At 37.7% G+C, this 22,500-nt stretch overlaps 1 protein-coding gene across 1 annotated transcript in view; it reads right to left on the bottom strand.

The window, feature by feature from the left end:
* The window catches only part of LOC113651134 (amyloid beta (A4) precursor protein-binding, family B, member 1 interacting protein), a 37,519-nt gene that overhangs the window by 13,000 nt on the left and 2,019 nt on the right, over positions 1 to 22,500 (bottom strand). Inside the window, exons 2-7 of the mRNA XM_027159820.2 lie at positions 12,136 to 12,195; positions 11,000 to 11,087; positions 8,136 to 8,443; positions 6,578 to 6,655; positions 2,998 to 3,157; positions 1,436 to 1,557 (exon numbers count right to left, since the gene is read on the bottom strand). Coding sequence (XP_027015621.1) covers positions 1,436 to 1,557; positions 2,998 to 3,157; positions 6,578 to 6,655; positions 8,136 to 8,443; positions 11,000 to 11,087; positions 12,136 to 12,195 — 816 coding nt within the window. The remainder of the gene's footprint in view (positions 1 to 1,435; positions 1,558 to 2,997; positions 3,158 to 6,577; positions 6,656 to 8,135; positions 8,444 to 10,999; positions 11,088 to 12,135; positions 12,196 to 22,500) is intronic.

The following is a 22,500-nucleotide window of genomic DNA, read 5'->3' as shown; positions in this document are numbered from 1 at the left end:
CCAAGGAAAATGTACATGTTAGTGTTTTGATTCATCAGATGTTTCACCGTGGCCTAGAGTTGTTTATACTTCCTTATATTTAATATCTATTAATATTGAAATCCTTCTTAAACAAGCAGAAAACAAGTTTCCATCTTTCCAGGATTGTGTTTAAATGTAGGGGCACGGTGGCTTAGTGGTTAGAACGTTCGCCTCACACCTCCAGGGTTGGGCGTTCGATTCCCACCTCCACCTTGTGTGTGTGGAGTTTGCATGTTCTCCCCGTGCCTCGGGGGTTTCCTCCGGGTACTCCGGTTTCCTCCCCCGGTCCAAAGACATGCATGTTAGGTTGATTGGCATCTTTGGAAAATTGTCCGTAGTGTGTGAGTGAATGAGAGTGTGTGTGTGTCCTGTGATGGGTTGGCACTCCGTCCAGGGTGTATCCTGCCTCGATGCCCGATGATGCCTGAGATAGGCACAGGCTCCCCGTGACCCGAGAAGCTCGGATAAGCGGTAGAAGATGAGTGAGTGAGAGTTTTTAAAAGGCTATCATGCACGTCATGCTACCAACACCATGCTTTACACTGGGAATGGAGAAGAATCCGAGTTCTTTGCAGAAAGTTTTAGTCTCATTAGACCAGAGAACCTTTTTTTATGTTCAAAGAAGAATTTATCATAGCTATTTATATCGGTTATTCAATCAAGGTTTCTTCTTGCCATTCTTCCCTAAAACCAAGCTTCATGGAGTGTTCAGCTTCTGCTATCTGAGCTGTGGATCTCTCCAGCTCCTCCAGACTTACCCTTAGACTCTAAATGTGGTTTATTTATATGTCTGGTCTAGGAGGTGTGGCTTGGTTTTTATTTCCCTGCAAGTTGAATACTGTATGTAATGGTGTACATTCATTCATACATTCATTCATTCATTCATACATTCATTCATTCATTTTCTACCGCTTATCCGAACTTCTCGGGTCACAGGGAGCCTGTGCCTATCTCAGGCGTCATCGGGCATCGAGGCAGGATACACCCTGGACGGAGTGCCAACCCATCACAGGGCACACACACACACACTCTCATTCACTCACACACACACACACTACGGACAATTTTCCAGAGATGCCAATCAACCTACCATGCATGTCTTTGGACCGGGGGAGGAAACCTGAGTACCCGGAGGAAACCCCCGAGGCACGGGGAGAACATGCAAACTCCGTACACACAAGGCGGAGGTGGGAATCGAACCCCCAACTCTGGAGGTGTGAAGCAAACATGCTAACCACTAACCCACCGTGCCCCTAATGGTGTACATGACAACATTAATTTAAATAAATTAAAAAATAAAACCCACACAAATGGTAATGAAATGTAAGGAAGGTGAGAAAGTAATGTCTTGTCCAAGTCCAAAGCTCATGCTACAGGATAGAAGTGAATAAGACTCATATTCCGAGTGACTTACCTGTGGATTTTTAAAAACCTCATACTTGTCCTTCCTCTCCTGGAAAACCACTTTGTTCTCGCTGTCCCGTGTCCATGCTGAGAGAGGTTCCACCAGGTTCTCATGGTCCTCAAAGCCTCGGTCTGTGGAGTAGACTCGAGTCAAGTAAGCATCGAGTAAATGCATTCTTACTACATCCTTTTATACACTACTGTCTGCAAACCGGTACAAATTTCAGGTTCATTTGAGGTGCACCGTCACTGGAGACTCCTTCCGTAAATGCTCCATAAACTTCTCCTTAGAATAGAATAGAAGCCTTTATTTGGTCATATATAAATTACAGTACAGTGAAATTCTTTTCCTCACATATTCCAACTTTTGGAGTTTGGGGTCAGAGCACAGGGTCAGCCATGATACAGCACCACTGGAGCAAGGAGGGTTGTGGTAGCCTAGTGGTTAAGGTGTTGGGCTACCAATCGGAAGGTTGTGAGTTCGGGTCCTACGTCCACCAAGCTGCCACTGCTGGGCCCCTGAGCAAGGCCCTTAACCTTCGATTGATTAGTTGTATAAAATGAGATGATATGTAAGTCGCATTGGATAAGGGCATCTGCTAAATGCTGTAAATGTAAATGAGGATTCAGGGCCTTGCTCAACTGGGGCAGCTTGGCAGTGATGGGGGCTCGAACCCCCCTGAGTTATTGCTCCAGTATAAACACTTACGTTAATATAAACCTATCGGAGCTGCTGTTATAGAAGAAGTATCAACACCTTCAGACAAACTAGAAGGTGCTTTGTGGTACATGGTACGTGTTTGTGGTTCATGAACTCAATAATACTGTAAACACTTTATAAGAGTCGTAACGTTCCACTTGATGGTCGGTGTTAAGTGTTTATATTTCACAAACCCAGTTTTTTTTCCAGTGCCCCCCCAAGTACTCTAACAGTGTGTAAAAGCAGATTCAGCAGAAGTTAAAAGACCTCATGAAGTGATGAAAAGGGTTTTTAATGCTGACAGGCGTTAAGTACAGGGTGTGAGAAGAAACGGTATTAACTGAACACGATGAGGCTTTTCCTGTGTTCTTTAGCACACTGGTATGATGTCAACAAACAGAGTCATAACCAGAGCAAAGAACACCACTGATGAATTAGGGCTTCTCTACTTCCTCAGAGATCCGACATTATCATCAGAGGAAGCTGCTGTATCCATATATTAGTCGCAATTTAAAATGCATGCTAAGCCTCACAAGCCAGACTTCGATCTGTCAGTAGAGGATGTTTAGGTAGTTTTCCTCACTTATTACAACTAACAGGAAGTGAGCCTGGCACGGCATACGAGTGATCGTGGGTTAATCATGGGCTGTAGTGGAGCTTGTTAAAGCAGAGCTGATTCTTTATCTAATTCAAACTAATTCTTGTATAATTTTGTAACGTTCATTTTCAGTCTCAAATTCAATGAAGTTTTGGCACCATTTTGGTGCCATAATAGCTCCTAGCTATGATTTTCTTCGCAGAACTTATTAATGAAATTGCTAATGAACTTTTGAACTTCTATATGTGTTTGTATGTGTATGTGTGTGTCTCACCTGTCTGCAGCTCAGGGTTGGTCTCACACACACACCAGTCCACGTTGCCGTCACAGTGTGTTTTTTCAAACAGGTTGTCCAACACGTCCCTCACCGTCTGTCTCTCATCCACCATCAGGGTCTTGGTGCTTCCGTCTGTCATCTGCACCTTCACTATCAGCTGTTTGACACACAACACACACATTCAGATTCCACACTGCTGACATAAACACCAACACCATCACTGAACTTCCATTGGTGTGCGATGGGATGCTCATCCTGATAATCTATACACCAATCTGCCCTAACATTAAAAACCACCTGCTTCATTGTGCCACCAAAGCATCTCTGACTCATTAAAACATGGTTTCCACAAGACCTCTGAAGGTGTGCTGTGAAGACCAGCAAGTTCAGCAGATCCTTTATCAGATCCTGGATCAGACTTGTTGATCCAGCACATCCGACAGACGTTCTGAGATCTGCGGAATCTTGAAGCCATTTCAACACCTTGATCTCTTGATCTTTCATGTTCCTCAAACATTTTCTGAGCAGTTTTTGCAGTTATGGAGATGATCTGATCCAGTCATCCAGCCATCACAATTTGGGCCTCGAATTTAAAGTTAGAAAATGGAGAAGCAGAGTTTATATGGAATGTCTGATGTCCTCTGTCTACATTTCTTGCTATAAAAAGTTGAAGTTTAAGTATGAAAAAACTTTTCAGAAAGAATGATAGTAATAACACCTTCTGACTTATCGGAGAATCGAGAGCAGCACTTTGGAAGAATATCACACCATAACCCTGATCTGACCTCCACACACACACACACACACAGAGACACACACACTTTCACAGTTCCTCTGTCCCTGACTGATCTGATTAGCATCTCATCACACCTGCAGAGATGACAAAAATAGATGTGTGGACAGTAATCTTCAACATGCATTCGATATATCATCGTGTCTGAACTGACAGGATGATGGGTTATTATGATAAAGGAACATTCGCATGCACATGACCGCATAATTATTCATGATAAATCATAAATTCAGTTCAGGTCAGATATTAAAATGTAACCTTCATCCAGGCAACAAGAGTAAACTCACTAGAGTGATGGACTTCACCTTTCAAACAAGTATAAGATCACAGGATCTGTAATGGCCTGAACATGGCTGACGGTCGGTGCCGGACAGGCCACGCCCACATTTTTACATTTAAAGTATTTGGCAGACCCTTATCTTACATTTTTATCTTATTTTATACAACTAAGAAATTGAGTGTCAAGGGCCTTGTTTAGGGGCCATACCTGGGATTCAAATGCTGTACCTGTTTCACCAGGCTACCAAGTAAACCAACACATGAACCTTTGGGCTACCATGTAGTCCAACACCTGAACCTTTGGGCTACCAGGTAAACCAACACCTGAAACATTGGGCTACCATGGAGTCCAACACGTGAACCTTTGGGCTACCATGTATTCCAACACCTGAACCTTTGGGCTACCATGTAGTCCAACACCTGAACCTTTGGGCTACCAGGTAAACCAACACCTGAAACATTGGGCTACCATGGAGTCCAACACGTGAACCTTTGGGCTACCATGTATTCCAACACCTGAACCTTTGGGCTACCATGTAGTCCAACACCTGAACCTTTGGGCTACCATGTATTCCAACACCTGAACCTTTGGGCTACCATGTATTCCAACACCTGAACCTTTGGGCTACCATGTAGTCCAACACCTGAACCTTTGGGCTACCAGGTAAACCAACACATGAACCTTTGGGCTACCATGTAGTCCAATACCTGAACCTTTGGGCTACCAGGTAAACCAACACATGAACCTTTGGGCTACCATTTAGTCCAACACCTGAACCTTTGGGCTACCAGGTAAACCAACACATGAACCTTTGGGCTACCATGGAGTCCAACACCTGAACCTTTGGGCTACCAGGTAAACCAACACATGAACCTTTGGGCTACCATGTAGTCCAACACCTGAACCTTTGGGCTACCAGGTAAACCAACACATGAACCTTTGGGCTACCATGGAGTCCAACACCTGAACCTTTGGGCTACCAGGTAAACCAACACATGAACCTTTGGGCTACCATTTAGTCCAACACCTGAACCATTGGCCTACCACCAAGGATCTCTTCTACAAAGCTTTATTTTATCTAGTAACATTTCTGAATACATTTAACAACGGGTCGAATTAGGATAAGATGATATTACTGGCAAGATGTAAATGACTAAAGGATTAATCCCAGGTAGTGTTCAAGTAAATTGTTTGGAATTCTGACTTTTACCGAATTAAGAACATATGAGTTTAATCATGACTTCCGGAGTACCCGGAGGAAACCCCCGAGGCACGGGGAGAACATGCAAACTCCACACACACAAGGCGGAGGCGGGAATCGAACCCCCAACCCTGGTGGTGTGAGGCAAACGTGCTAACCACTAAGCCACCGTGACCCCACATTTAAACATAACACTGTGAAATTACAAAAGAAGAATAAAAAATAAATCGTCAAATAAACAAAATAACTTGATTATTGAAATGTGTAGATTGAATATAATACAAAACCTTCAGAGACACGCAGTAGGAAATGAAAACGTGAACTGCAGTGTTAAATTAATTGTTTTATCTTGACAAATGATGCCACACACACACACACACACACACACACACACACACACACACACACACACACACACACACACACACACACACACACGCTATACCTTATTGTTAGCTATTGTTATTTATTCTGAGCAGACTATAAGATTACTCTGCAGCTCTGCACCTGAGAAGAAACGCCTGGAGGAAGAGAAGAGGCTCGATTGTGAAATCTGCTCTCACAATTATTACTTTCAGAAAGGGTTTGAGTTTCAGTTCATGTTTCAGTATAGACAAGCCACAGAGAGAAAACGCCACAAAACCTCAACCAGTCACCTAATTTAGACAAGGGCTAAGCATCCGCTGGTGTTTTCTGTCATATCAGTCAGTTCCTGAATTATCAGATCAGATATCAGATAAACAGTCAAACGCTTAGACAACGAACACCTACATCCTGTTTAACACCACGCTGGGACTAAATACCTGCTGAGGATGTAACAGACTGTGTGTGTGCAGGCTTGATGAAGTCAGTTTGCTTAAACTGTAATAGATCTTAAGGTTACTAACTGAAAGACTACAACTGCAAATAACAACAACAACAACAACAACAACAACAACAACAATAATAATAATAATAATAATAATAATAATAATAATAATAATAATAATAATAATAATATCTTCCATACTGTGTCTAAAGTCTAATAGTGCTTTCCATTAGATAGATAGATATTTAGATAGATGGATGGATGGATGGATGGATGGATGGATGGATGGATGGATAGATAGATAGATAGATAGATAGATAGATAGATAGATAGATAGATAGATAGATAGATAGATAGATAGATAGATAATGAACAAACTCATCTGCAGTTAGCTATAAGTGGACATAGAGGCGTGTTCTCATGACCTCGTGTCATTTTAACTCACACATTCTCCAGTAGGTTGTTGAGCTACAGAGAGTCTGATGTTCTGCTCACCTTCTTCACTTTGGCTTCTTTCAGCTTTTCCAGAGCGAGTTTGATTTTGTCTGCTTTCATCTGTTCTTCTATTTCCTCCTGAAAAAAGAAATACATCACCAGAGATCAGAGTAACGTCACCAGTGTTGTAATGTAACGGAGTACAAATACTTCGTTACTGTACTTAAGTAGAAATGTCACGTATCTGTACTTTACTTCGCTATTTAAATTTATGTCAACTTTCACTTTTACTCCACTACATTTCCTAGATAAAATGTATACTTTTACTCCGTTATATTTCCAATAAGCGTCTTCGTTACTCGTTACTACAAATTAAAATCAGATGAAATGTGTGCGACTGTAATAAGGGAGGTTTGGCGAATCACTGCTCCTAGATTGTATTACGCACGTCCGCGCGCGCTACGGAGAAGCACAGGTACGCGCAGCGTGTACGCGCAGTCAGAGCTGGAGGCGTTTATCTATAACGTTAATCGGCTGAAAACCACAAAGACGGCATCCAAAAGCAGTGAAATGTCACTATTCTTATTACCAGAGTTGTAGCACAAACAAAATATTAATGCAAACAATCCATACAATACTAAATAAAATAACATTTATTGATTCGGTCTTTGTCTTGTGAATATTAGTTTATTAATGACTGCATACATCAGACACACTGTTTGTAGAGAACGCACACATACATGAACTGATCTGATACAAGACTGACATCATTACATCATGCATAAAATTTTGGTGTCCACTTTTGCCATTTAATAACACCATAACTTTTTGCTTACTATGTAGTCATATAATATATAATATAAAACTCTTCTTGTTTTAAATTCTCACTGAGGGCTAAAACCCCTAAAGATGAAACCCTAGAACTGCCCCTGCTCTTATGCCTACAGAAAATCACTGAAATTTTACTTTTTACTTTTACTTCAAATACTTAAGTACATTAAATATCAGAAAATGACTTTTGATACTTAAGTACAGTAAATATCAGATACTTTAAGACTTTTACTTGAGTAATATTCTAAAAGGTGACTTTCACTTCTACCGAAGTCTTTTTCTAGTACGATACTTGTACTTTTACTCAAGTATTGCTTTCTAGTAACACTGAACATCACAGATACGTCACAGATACGTCACAGATACGTCACAGATATGTCACAGATACGTCACAGATATGTCACAGATACGTCACAGATATGTCACAGATACGTCACAGATCTGCAGACCTGCTAACCATCGACATCGGATTACGGAGCTATGAGCTGTATATGAACGAGTTATTCAACGGAGTGTTTTGTAATTCTTTATACACAATCATTTTATTTTCACGTCTTAATCCGTTCCCACGTATAATATACTGCTGACATGTTGCTCAGGTGATGTCACGTGTTTACCTGAGATCAACTGTTCAAGGAATGATGTGTTCAAATACACCTTCACCTATATATGATCCGATAGGAATCTAATAGTATGGGAAGTGAGTGTGTGTGTGTGTGTGTGTGTGTGTGTGTGTGTGTGTGTGTGTGTGTGTGTGTGTGTGTGTGTGTGTGTGACTCAGATTTACCATAGAAGGTTTAGAGTTTGAAGATGGAGGAGGCGGTAATGAAGTGCTGTTGGTGGTTGAGGTCATACCAGACATATTACTGGGTAAATGGGTCAGTTCAGCTTTAGACTGGGAGGGTGGAGGGGCTGCGGGGGCTGCAGGGGCTGTGGGGGTAAAATGAGCTTTTGGAACATTTAGAGACGGAGGTGGTGTGGAATCGTTCACGCCCCCCCTCTCAGAAGCAAACTTTTCCTCTGTGGCGTTCAGGTCGGCCACCAGATCAGCCATCAGAGCATCCAGATCGTTATCCTCCAGCTCATTTAGGGACGCTGTGACATTACAGAAGAACTTGCATCAGTTGTGTGAAGAAAAACATCATGAACAGTTTTATTAAAATCATCTCAAAACCTCTCTAGATGAGCCAGCGATATCAGAGTATTTACATGGCCTTATCTTCTTTAGACCTGCTTTATGAAGCTAAACACATCATCGCTACAGATCATAAAGACTTAAATACCGCAGCATTATAATGACGTTCCAGGTGAAATTATAAGGAAATTTAAATACATCTTGACCAATCAGAGCACAATACACACAAAAGGGTGAACTTTAATTTTGTCTTTCAGGGTTTTAATGAAATTATGTTTAACGTTTATATTGATTATTGATCCAGATACACCCTGGATGGAGTGCCAGCCCATCACAGGGCACACACACACTCTCATTCACTCACACACACACACACTACGGACAATTTTCCAGAGATGCCTACCATGCATGTCTTTGGACCGGGGGAGGAAACCGGAGTACCCGGAGGAAACCCCCGAGGCACGGGGAGAACATGCAAACTCCACACACACAAGGTGGAGGCGGGAATCGAACCCCCAACCCTGGAGGTGTGAGGCAAACGTGCTAACCACTAAACCACCGTGCCCCCCATTATTGATCCAGATTGACAAAAATTAAATTGCCATTTAAAGCTAACCCACTAAAGAAGAAATCAATAACTGTCATTATTTAACAAAATTAATAAACAAATATTACTATCTAAAAATGTAGAACACAACTGCATTATAATATCTAATAGAATTCAATTCATTCTAAATTAATAGCACATCAAACTTAATCTGATCTTCACACTGTATATTTTTATTATCCTTTTCCTTCTCATTCGCATATTAACGTATAAACGATCCCGATCGGATAAATCCGGCGCGTGACCTCCTCTTTAAATAACGTCTCGTCTCACGCTTTCACATCGGTGAGGAAAAAAGTTCAGGTCTGTGCTTCTGCACCCGAGCAGCTTCTGTTATCTTTTACAGCTTCATCATCTTTTTTACTCTTTATAACTTTGTCGTCTAGGCGACCAGACGTTCGTTCGTCCGTATCGGTCTTCAGTTAATATCTCAGCGTGACGTATTTCCCCCTCTCTACACCACACACTTCTGTGATGTTCAGTGTTTTGTCTCCTGACTGTATCTACCGAGCTGTTTTTGTTCAGTGTCTCTACGTCCTGGTTTTCACCTGATATGAAGCACAGAGACGCTGCTCACTTTCTGATCGGGTTTCTGTTGCTAAGTGACAAGACTAACATTCTTTAGGTGAGGTGGGAGGGAGGGAGGTAGGGAGGGAGGGAGGGGGAGGGAGGGAGGGAGAGGGAGGGGAGGGAGGAGGGGGAGAGGGAGAGAGGAAGAGAGAGGAGGGAGCGGAGGGGGAGGGAGGGAGGGAGGGAGGGAGGGAGGGAGGGAGGGAGGGAGAGAGGAGAAAGAAAGAGACAGAAGGAGGGAGGAGGGAGGGAGGGCGGGAGGGAGGGCGGGAGGGAGGGGGAGGGAGGAGGGAGGAGGGAAGAGAAGAAAGAAAGAAAGAAAGAAAGAAGAGGAAGGAGGGAGGGAGGGAGGAGGGAGGGAGGGGGGGGAGGGAGGAGGGAGGGAGGGAGGGAGGGGGAGAGAAAGGAGGAGAGAAGAAAGAAGAAGAAAGGGAGGGAGGGAGGGAGGGAGGAGGGAGGGAGGAGGGATGGAGGGATGGAGTTCGTGAGAGGAGGGAGGGAGGATTCTTTCTTTCTTTCTTTCTTTTTTTTCTTTTTTTTCTTCTTTCTTTCTTTCTTTCTCTTTCTTCTTTCTTTCTCTTCCGACGGTCTTCAGTACTTCAGGGACGATTCCCCCTCTTAACAACACACTTCTTGTTCGTGTTTTCTGATGTATATGAGCGTTTTTGTCAGTGTCTACATCTGTTTTAACTGATATGAAGCACAGAGAGTGCTCTTTGATTGGGTTTCTGTTCTAAGTGACAAGCTCTTTCTTTCTTCTTTGTTCAAAAGAGAGATGAGTTCGGGAGTTTCAGGTTATTCTTGTTTTCTTCTTTAGTCTCTCACGTCTAAAAAAGAAAGCAAAAAACTCACCTAACTAGGCTTTCTCTTTCCTTTATTTTCATTTCTTTCCTTCTTTCTTTCTTTTTCTCTCTTACTCCTTCCCTCCTCCCTCCTCTTTCTTTTTTCTTTCTTTTTTCTTCTTTCTATTCTTTCTTTCTTTCTTTCTCTCTCACTTCCTCCCCCCTCCTGTTCTTTCTTTTCTTCTTCTTTTTCTTTCTTTTTCTTTCTTTCTTTCTTTCTTTCTTTCTTTCTTTCTTTCTTTCTTTCTTTCTTTCTTTCTTTCTTTCTTTCTTTCTTTCTTTCTTTCCCAGCTAACCACCCACATACTTTTGATGTTAATCTGACTAACTGCCATCTACACAGTAGCCAGACATTCTCCATGCCTCACTTTGCCTGCACTCTTCTAGAATTCACTGTCATTTTATAGCTCATTAACACCACAGTGCTGAACAGAGCCTCCTAGTGCACTGTGAATACAGAAAGTCGCTGTACTACAGAGTCACGTGTTTTTTATTACCATTCAGATCTGTGAAGCCGATAGAGAAGTTGAGTTCCTGGCTGGACTTGGAGGTGGGCTGATGCTCTGGAGCGTCAGTTGCCAGACTCTGAGGAAAACCACAAAATAAGGAAGAAGTTAGCACAAACTTCTCTCTCTTTTATAACTATTATTAAGCACAGTAAAAGCTAAAGCATATAAACTTTCAGTTCTGTATATGTAAAGGGGAGTTACAGAGAATCTTCCCAAGGTTCAATTTTGTAAAACTTAAAGACGACAGAACGAAGCCTCACTGTGCCTTCACACTTGGGTGAAAGTGGCACTTTTCTTACGGTTTGAAATCACTTCTGCTTTGTAACAGGCAAGCTTATAAGTCTTATTTCTAATGTCTTATTTCTAATATGACAGTTGACTCATATTTATGGAGATTCGAATCAGCTCATCAATACTTCTTCATTAGGAGTCGACTCCGATTGATTCAGAAATGATTCGTCTTTAATAAATAGTCCGAATTTAAATTAGACTTTTTTGGCCATGTTTTAATTTCCAGTACACTAATAGTGTTTCATGCATCTTTTATTTCTGCAAAGAAAACAAAACGTATTTCTGCAAAAAATATGTATTTCTTGTTCACCGAATTTTTTTAAAGCGTTACCTCATAGTATATAAATCAATAATAGTAAAAACAAATTGTCAAAAAGAAAAAAGATTAATTTATTAACTAATATAGAAGTGTGTGATCAGATGAGACTCTGATCTAAAATAAAACACAACATTTTAAACAAACTTGAACGATAAATTTATTATTATTTTATAAATATTATCTATCTGCTATCACACAGCATTTATTTATTTATTTATTTATTTATTTATTTATTTATTTATTTATTTATTTATTTAGACATTTTGTTAGCTAGTTATTATGTGAATTTCTCTTGGATCAGTTCTTCATTGTTGCTTCACCATACCCCTTTATTTATTTATTTATTTATTTATTTATTTATTTATTTATTTATTTGTTTGTTTGTTTGTTTGTTTGTTTGTTTGTTTGTTTGACCGATGAAGCAATGTGAAATCTTCTAGCAGAGTCTTAGTTCACTTACAGAGAAACACGAGATCTAAAGAATGGAGAGATGGTAAAGAAACATGTATCTCACCTGCGTGAGGAGATCCATCTCCTGCAGCATGTCTGTGAACATGGCATCAATGTCATCCATCTAGAAGAGAAATAACAACATTTTTCAACAACATGCTTCAACAACATTTGCAGCAAACTGATGACCATCAGTATAAAAGATAAACATGTTCAAAATGGCATCATACTAATGCCTAGAAATACTGATTTACCTAAAAAAAGTACCATAAAAAATAAAATGACTTTTTAGCTCAGGAGTTATTGACTCGGGAAACTCCGACCTGTGAATATGTGGCCGACTTTACTTAAGACGCCGAGGCGCTTTTTTCCTTCCCGATAGGTGAGTAACGTTGGTTTTGCTTTGTTACACAGAACTAATATATGCCTTTGTCCTTTACATCATTATGCTTGTGTGGCATTTTTGCTTGTTTGTTTATCTGCAATCGTATTGTTCTTCCCTTCAGCTATGATAAAGACACGTTTCTTTCTGTTAGTCGCCTGGGTTACGTATGTATGTGTGGGCGGAGCTATCGATACAGGGGTGGGACCCATTTGGGTTAGGGGCGTGTTTGTTTTGGTGATTTATATGTCAACATTGGCTTTCAAACATCGGAGACCCCGCCTTTAATTGCTGAAAAGTTTTTGAACTTTGCTCTTAAGTTGTAAATAATGGACCTGGCTTCAGTTCTGAATTTTACAACCTGAAATTAATGACCACAAATGTGTTAACGAATATGTTCCTTTTTACAGAAAAAAATATAAAAAAGTGAGAAAATATTTACTTTTTTAAAAACGAATCAATGTCTTGACTTTTGAAAAATAAATAAATAAATAAATAAATAAATAAATAATGCTTGAAATAATCTTGTAATACTGTCAAAAAATTTATTTTAATAATTAATGTAAATATTTAATAAATAAATTAGTACAATAAATCTGATGAAGTAAAAATAGCAAATAACTTATTTTAATCATCGATAATCAGGTCCGAACATTGTTCATTTTAGTTAAAGAAACCTTTATGTAAATCCTTCTCATTATTAACTGTAGTTTTATTTCTGTTTATCGTCAGTTTATCGTCAACGTTCCTCGATCCTCCAGATCTAAACTCGATCAGAAGATATCTGTGCTTCCAGGCAGAACAGATAAGTTTCTGTGTAAGCACGTATGATATACTACACAAATATGAAGCCCAGGGCTAGAAATTGCGCAAGTGATGTGATGATAATGACTCGGTTTGTATAACTCTTCCAGGCATGTATTCTTCGTCAGGACTTGCAGAGTTTTGTGAAAGAAAAAAAAAAGTAAACCTGCTACTTCAACAACTGAAGGCACAGATGGTAAGAACGCTATGAGAAAGGATAAAGAATCTCACTGAATTTGTTTCTATCGATTCTTTATTCCTCTTTTGTTTTTGTTTTTTTTACGTTTTCTTGCTGTGGCTAATCAGCACTGCTAGCATGTTTTTTTTTTAGGATGAGGTTTTAGACACAGCTGGATAACCGCTGCCAGATCTTTCTATCCACACTCCTTTAGGCTCCGGACATCCAGGAGAGAGAAATATTTTGGGATTTAGGTGGAAAGTTTCTTCAGCTTCTTACCTTTCAGCTGAATCTTAACGTCTAATATCTAAAGAAGAGATTTTCCTGTAATCTACATCAGGGACGACTTTTTTGTCTCTATATTATCAAGTCTGTACGCTGATCTAACCAAGTCACATGTTTTAGCTTCAACACAATTCAACACGAACTCAATTTCAATGCAAAGACAATTCTATAATAATTTGGGATTCACATGCTATTATGAAAAAAGAAAAAACCTATACATTATAAGGAATAAACAAATACAATATACTTTTGGTATATTGTATATATACTATAACACCCCCCCCCCCCACGCTCGGTCTGCTGTAGTCCACAAACCAGCATAACATCAAATATTAACATCTTTCTTCATTGCATGTGAGTTTTAAACGAATGCATTCAATTATTATGAACAGAAAAGCTTCCTAGAAAGTCGTCTGAGCGTTATAATTTAATTCGGTTCGATTCAATTAAATTTTATTTGTATAGCGCTTTTAACAATGGACATTGTCTCAAAGCAGCTTTACAGAACAAAAAATGTGCAAGCCTGAGATGACTGTGGCTCTGAGATGATCTGAGGAAGAAACCTTGCGAGGAAACAGACTCCCTTGTGAGGGAACCTCATGCTCATATGAATGACACCAGAGAGTGGGATTATAAATGACTACAAACACTGAAGGTTTATACTGTAATCTCTGGTGTGATTATAAATGATTATAAACACCAGAGAGTGGGATTATAAATGATTATAAACACAGAGTGTGATTATAAATTATTATAAACACTGAATGGGATTATAAATGATTATAAACACTGAGTGTGATTATAAATTATTATAAACACTGAATGGGATTATAAATGATTATAAACACTGAGTGTGATTATAAATTATTATAAACACTGAATGGGATTCTAAATGATTATAAACACTGGAGAGTGGGATTAAAAATTATTATAATTACTGAGAGTGGGATTATAAATGATTATAAACACTAAAAGTGTGATTATAAAGGATTTTAAACACAAGAGAGTGGGATTATAAATGATTATAAACACGAAAAGGGTGATTATAAATGATTATAAACACATGAGAGTGGGATTATAAACGATTATAAACACTGGAGAGTGTGATTATAAAGGATTTTAAACACAAGAGAGTGGGATTATAAATGATTATAAACACGAAAAGGGTGATTATAAATGATTATAAACACATGAGAGTGGGATTATAAATGATTATAAACACAGGAGAGTGGGATTATAAATGATTATAAACATGGAGAACATGATTATAAATGATTGCAAACACCAGAGAGTGGGATTATAAATGATTATACACATGGATAACGTGATTATAAATGATTATAAACACATGAGAGTGGGATTATAAATGATTATAAACACAGGAGAGTGGGATTATAAATGATTATAAACACAGGAGAGTGGGATTATAAATGATTATAAACACAGGAGAGTGGGATTATAAATGATTATAAACATGGAGAACGTGATTATAAATGATTATAAACACATGAGAACGTGATTATAAATGATTATAAACACATGAGAGTGGGATTATAAATGATTATAAACACAGGAGAGTGGGATTATAAATGATTATAAACACATGAGAGTGGGATTATAAATGATTATAAACACAGGAGAGTGGGATTATAAATGATTACAAACACGGAGAACGTGATTATAAATGATTATAAACACATGAGAACGTGATTATAAATGATTATAAACACATGAGAGTGGGATTATAAATGATTATAAACACATGAGAGTGGGATTATAAATGATTATAAACACATGAAAGTGGGATTATAAATTATTATAACCACAGGAGAGTGGGATTATAAATGATTACAAACACGCAAAACGTGATTATAAATGATTATAAACACAGGAGAGTGGGATTATAAATGATTATAAACACAGGAGAGTGGGATTATAAATGATTATAAACACAGGAGAGTGGGATTATAAATGATTATAAACACAGGAGAGTGGGATTATAAATGATTATAAACACAGGAGAGTGGGATTATAAATTATTATAAACACAGGAGAACGTGATTATAAATTATTATAAACACAAGAGAGTGGGATTATAAATGATTATAAAGAAATAAGTTTGATATCAACATTTAATCTGAAGGTAAAAACATTTGTGTAGAGAAAAAACAAACCAAACATTTCTATGAAAATATCACCTCTAGTATTGTAGAGAAAAACAGAAATAGTGATGAAACTCTACACATTCTTAAAGTCCTGAGTGTCTACTTTCATATGAGCTCCATATTAACACCACTGTGGAGTGAGACGTGAGGAAGACGTTTAATCATCAACATGGACACAACAAAGCAGGAGGAAAGATACAAAAAAAAGAAATTGACTTCTGGGAAAGGAAATAAATAGCTAAATAAATATCACACTTATGTGCTTGTTGAACTTTACATTCAAGATGTATTCTGTTCTAATAAGATCTCTCCTCTTCTCCTCTTCTCTTCTCTTTTATTCCTATCTCTTCTCTTCTCCACTCTTTCTCTCTTCTAAATATTCATATTCTATTTTATATTATATTATGTATTTTATATTATTTATATGTATTATATCTTATATTTTATATATAATTTAATCTATTTTTTCTATTCTATTCATTTTATTCTTTATTTTTATTCTCTTCTCTTCTCTTCTCTTCTGTCTTTTCCACTCTTCTCTTCTCTTGTCTTCTCTTCTCTTCTGTCTTTTCCACTCTTCTCTTCCCTTCTCCTCTCTTCTCTTCTCTTCTCTTCTCTTCTCTTCTCTTCTCTTCTCTTCTCTTCTGTCTTTTCCACTCTTCTCTTCTCTTCTTTTCTGTCTTTTCCACTCTTCTGTTCTGTTCTGTTCTTTTCTGTTCTGTTCTCTTGTCTTCTCTTCTCTTCTCTTCTCTTCTCTTCTCTTCTCTTCTCTTCTCTTCTCTTCTCTTCTGTCTTTTCCACTCTTCTGTTCTCTTCTGTTCTCTTCTGTTCTCTTTTCTTGTCTTCTCTTCTCTTCTCTTCTCTTCTCTTCTCTTCTCTTCTCTTAGAAGCAAAAAAATCAGAATAAGCAACAAAACCGAAATATAAATCAACGAATCAGAAAATAATAAACAATCCACGTGTCATACGTTTGGAAACTTCAAAGAAGAAACAAATACAGAAAAATAAAGGAAACCGTTGATTATTTATTTATTTGTTTACATTTTTCCATTGTATTTCTGCAAAAGCAACCTGGGTTGGATTTATATAAGCATTTAAAACTTGAATGATTTTCTCTTTTTGTTTTTCTATTCATACCTGTAAAAACTGTCTACACACAAAAGTGATCATCAGGAGCAGAAAGAAGGATTTAAATGAGGAAAAGAAAATAGCTAATGATGTCTAAAAGACCACAGTGTTAGAGCTCGTGCATGGACAATGGTTACAGTTAGCGGAAACATGAATTGTGCTTATTTTTATCCGGGGAATTTATATGATGATTTTTTTTAGTGGTGTCACTGTAGTCTTAAAGGAAGCTAAAGAAATACATTTCCTTAATATAATAAGATAGAAGTTACTTCATGAAGTAGAGCACAGATTGATTATATTGTTTTTCCTTGTGTTAGTCATGTGATACGTCGTGTCCAATCGACACTGAAGACGCTCATCCCAATTTGTGTTAACATTCTTGTATGCACTTTAACAATATATATATATATATATATATATATATATATATATATATATATATATATGACCGTATACATATGCATCACTGTACCATACACTACCTCTGTTTCTCATGGGATTTTCTGATATATCTTTTGATATATATTTTAAATTTGAATTTGATTTGCTGATGTGTTGTGCTGCTTTATGATTTATATTTTTAGATATAGCGTTTTTGTTAACATTGTGGTGTTTTTTATTGTTTTATTGTGTTTTTTCTGTTTAGTTTTACTGTGGTGTTTTCTGATTTGTGTTTTCAGACATCTTACATTTCTGGTTTTGCTGCAATGTTTGTTTGTTTTTTTTTTGTTGTTTTTTTTCATTTTTTTTGCTTGTTTTATATTCATGTTTTTGGTGCTTTTTTCGTTTTGTTTTATCGCTGTGTTTTTTGCTGTTATTGTGGTGTTTTCTGATTTGTTGATGTCATTTTTGATGTCTTGTGATACGTCGTGTCCAATCAGCCGTGAGGATGTGGTGTTCAATAAGGATCGCCTCTTCAGATTTTTTGTAATGTTCTTGACTTGCTCTTTTTGTGTTTTTTGCCTTTGTAGCTGTTTTTCAGCTGTATTATGTTTTTGGTTTCTTGTTTGATTTTTGCGATTTTGGTTTTGTCTTTATGTTTTTTTGCTTTTCTTGTGGTGTTTTACGATCAGCTGTTTTGATTTGTTAACGTGATTTCCACTGAAGGGCCATTGGCAAGAATTTTTACAGAATCGACACAAAAACACAGTGGTCGGTTTGTTTACCTTTCATTTTTGACTTTGAGTGGCAAACAGCTACCGTTTGAATCAGCAGCACCTGTGTGTTAGTTAAACACTAGGGTGGAGGGTTGTTGTGTTTCTTACAAGAGGAAGCGGTTAGAGCAACTTCCTCTAACTCGATTTTGAAAGCATCAGTAAAGTTTCCAACAGGAAGCAGGCAGAAAATATGAAGCATTACTGACATGTTTGCATAAGCGTATAAAATGAATAAATTGTCTTTGAATGACAAAGTGCTCTTGTTTCTTTCTCAACACAACAAACTCATTATATCCTGTTACGTATTCAGTTCTCATCACCTAAACACTGCATAGTGTGGATTACGTTTAATTACGTTGCATAAAATGGGTGGAGTTTAATATGATACACAGAAAAAAAGCTAGGTTTAAGGCTGTTCTGTCCTACTTGAAAATACTTAGGAACTATATTTATTTGGAAAACCAAAAGAATCGTTTCAATTTTAGAAAAAGTCCCTTCGAGAGCTAGAACCTCTAAACTTCCTAAGAAGTGGACACTTTCTGATTCAGAAAACCACCCAAAGAACTCTTAAAAACTTTATAAAACAAAAAAAACCCCAACATTATTAATAAAGTGCTTTGAAGAGTTAGAAAGAATCAAAGTTAAAAATTCTTTGTTGTAGAGTTGTTGTTGTGAATCTTCAACATTAAGCTTTTATGAAAAGCTTCTTTATACTATATTCACACATGCAGGGACTCGCACCAGCAAAGCCACAGAAACTATTTATTTTTAATGAGAGCTGTTAACTTTCAGTTGGTCAGTAGAAGTGGACGTGTCCAAAAACGCAGCTAAATTAAGAAAGGGTTGAACTTTACAACCGACGTGAGTGAATACCGTGGGCATTAAAAGTGAGGTGATTAATGCATTTACAGTAATAGTCGATTAACGCACGTAGACTATATGTGAGGTGACAAATAGCCATGCTGCTTGTGAGTCACCTTCACCAAAGACTCCTTCTTTTTCATCTCGTATGACATGATGCATGTACAAACGTAAAATTTGAAATGCTAGTCAACAACTCTAACCACAGTAGCAGAGATGGAGCACATACTGATGACTCCATAGTACGGCAACTGTTGACGTCAGTGAACTAGAACCATTAAACCCCCAAATAACTCATTAGGAAAGCTTTTTAGTGTAGGGGTTGTGTTACTGCTGTTAGGTTGAAACCCTTAATGGATCCGTGTAGAACCTCGTGTCATGTTTATGTGTCCTCAAATCTGCATCATTGTGCTGAAAGTCTTACAGTCTAACATCAGCTGACATACAGTAATAAGTACAAACGTCCATCTCTCATCTAAAAAATGTTGGCCATTTATAGAGTAACACTTTTTGTTGCATTCATTTCCTTCAATTTCTGATTTTCTATATCTTCAGATCTTCTTCTGGTTCCTTTTTTAAGTGAATTACAGCTAGGCCAGGGCTTTCTAAACTCTTTGGGCCTTACATAGATATCATAAATGCAACTCCAAGCCTTGACCACCAACCTTGACCATTTAAGACTAGTGTAACATCTGAATGTGTTCAACATGGAAGTGTAACTTGAGTGAATAAAGACCAGACTAGTAGAAAGGCTGAGCTCATATTTTTTTAAACAGCTTGTCCTTAAATGCGAGAGGTGAATGTGCAAAACCTCTATCGTTTTTAGACTGATGACTTAGAAGATGACTTGATTGCGCAAGCCAGTTTGTAAAGCCAGTTTGTGAACCCCGGAGCTTAGATTTACTTACTAGTATCTTTAAGCTCAGCAGCATTAAACTTAACAGCAAACAGTGAACATTTGGACCGGATTTTGAACTTCACACCACACACACTCTATTATAAAGAGTCATAGCTTCAGAAGACTGTATTAGAAGTATTATAACTTTTAACCCTTGTATGTTGTTCGTATTTTTGTTACTCAGCCAGTGATAGTGGGTCAGTTTGACCCGGTGCATTTTTGGGTTTTTATTTCAACACAATCAAAAAATTTTATGTTAAAATACTTTACAGATGTTTACTTCATCCGAATTACAAGCAATATAAACAGCATATAGGGTTAATATTTGCCCTTTACCTTTATTACATCACAAGTGCTACTCGGTTTATGTTGTTTTTTTTTTATATTAAAATGTAATTAAAAAAAAAAAAAAGAAAATCAAATTTAATCAAGTTACGATTGGGGAAAAAATCAACAAATTTACAAGGAAGCAAAGTTTTTCCAAACTATTGATGTTTATGAATATGGGTCCCACAGACCCGAACATCATACAAGGGTTGAGGTACAGTATGCCTTACAATGCTCTAAGGTCTCTTCTTTGTCAACATTACAGGCCAAATTTATTCTCAAATGCAAAAAAATTCAGAAAAATTTTTTTTGGACTTAGACTAGAGTGTATTTTTTTTTAGCCGGATGGTTTTAATTTTCTCAGTACTCATTCCAGCCTTGTTTATGATCCAGAGAAACATGGCTGGTGGTCCTTTCTAGCATCATACCTCAATCATGTGGCTTGCTGCAGTGTAGTGGTTTGAGCTCACAGAATTTGTGGTAGGTGGCTAAGGTGAAATGCATGATCTCTCATTCTGAAAGTGTCTAGAGCAGCGGTGTCCAATCTTATCCGGAAAGGGCCGGCGTGGGTGCAGGTTTTCATTCGAACCAAGCAGAAGCCACACCAGAGTCTACTAAAAGCCAAGAACAACTGATTAAACAGGTGGAATCAGGTGTGGCTTCTGCTTGGTTGGAATGAAAACCTGCACCCACACCGGCCCTTTCCGGATTAGATTACCCTAAATATGTTCCACCACCCAAACACCATCTCTCACACTTGTGATACTGCACAGACACACAGGAAATGAGGCAACAGTACAAGCAAATGCACCAAAAGGCCTGATCTACTCAGCACAACGTAATCAAAGACCGAAAAGGTTCCATTTATTTATATATTTAAAGTGAATTCAATTTGACTTTCTGGGACAACCCTCTAACAACCCATGTAGAACCTTTTTTCTTTATTGTCAACTCTTTCACATGTACAATATATACACACACACACACACACACACACACACAAAAAAGAATTGAAAATGTTGTTGTGATTAGAAGAATTAAAGGGTCTATGTAGAACCTAGAGTGTTTTCACTACACTAAATAAAGAGCCTTTAAATCATCTAAATAATCCCTTCAGAGTGTAAATGTCTGTAGAGTAAAACAAAGAACAAGTGCTCTTTAAAGAGGGTGAATAATTCCTTAATTAAAGAAGCATTTAGAAACTGCTTTTCTAAAAATGGGTATAAGGAAACCCTTATAGTTTGGGGAACTTGAGAAGGTTATACTGTATGCAGCAATCTACAACAAAAGCTTGCCTTCTTAGAAAAGGTTCTTCTGACCGAGAGCCACTTCAGAGAACTCTTTATTCACAGTTTTGCATCAGGGAAACCCCCTTGATGTATAGTCCTTGTGTTTTTTTTTTAAAGGGACCCCTTAATGATTGAATGTAGAACCTGAAAACAGCAGGGTTTCTCTTCTGGAATAGGTTCTTTAGAGAACTTGAACCATTATCTATCCAAAGGACTTTTTTGGCCACTGTTTCTATGAGGTTTTTTTTGGGAATAAATCCTCATAGCATCTATGTAGATCCCAAAGGTTGATTTTTTTTTTTTTTTTTTTTAGCAAAGTTAAGATAAAATCAGACAATCTGTTCAGACAAATCATTATCGAATCATTCTTTATAAAGTCATTGTGGTTAGGGGACGTAAAACCTACGTAAAACACTCCAAAAAAAAGGGTTTTCCATTTTCTAAAAGGAAGCAACTCATACAAACAACCTTTTAAGAACTCTTTATAAGAGATAAAATCTTTAGTGCACATTTGGTGTTGTTGGGGAAACACTTAAAGGTTCCATATAGGACGAGTCAACAAAGGGTTTGGGTTTTAGAAAAGGTTCTTTAACGAGAAAGCTCTTATTTTCTAAAAGGAAAAATGTGATTTTCTGTGTACTTGCATGCCGAGGTTAATTAATGTCGTAAATTTGAGTAGTAAAATCAAGTAGTAATGTTGTAAAATCAAGCCACGCCCACAAAACTCCATAAAAAGCATATCTCGGAGCTGAAAATGACCTACCATTTCCACCTTGTACAGGATGCCATTACTTTTGTCCTACTTGCCTTTTTTCCCCATAATTTATAGATTTGTTTTTGAACAATTACTGTTAACAGGACAACACACAGCTCTAGTGTGGAAGGAACCCAAGGAACACTTATTTAATGTCCTGTATAACTTACAGATGTGGTGAAACTTTGTATGACATCACCG

This window comes from Tachysurus fulvidraco, chromosome 3, assembly GCF_022655615.1.
Source record: "Tachysurus fulvidraco isolate hzauxx_2018 chromosome 3, HZAU_PFXX_2.0, whole genome shotgun sequence".
Taxonomy (NCBI): domain Eukaryota; kingdom Metazoa; phylum Chordata; class Actinopteri; order Siluriformes; family Bagridae; genus Tachysurus; species Tachysurus fulvidraco.
Note: the sequence above shows the minus strand (reverse complement) of the source record. Positions and strands in the feature narration are given on the sequence as shown.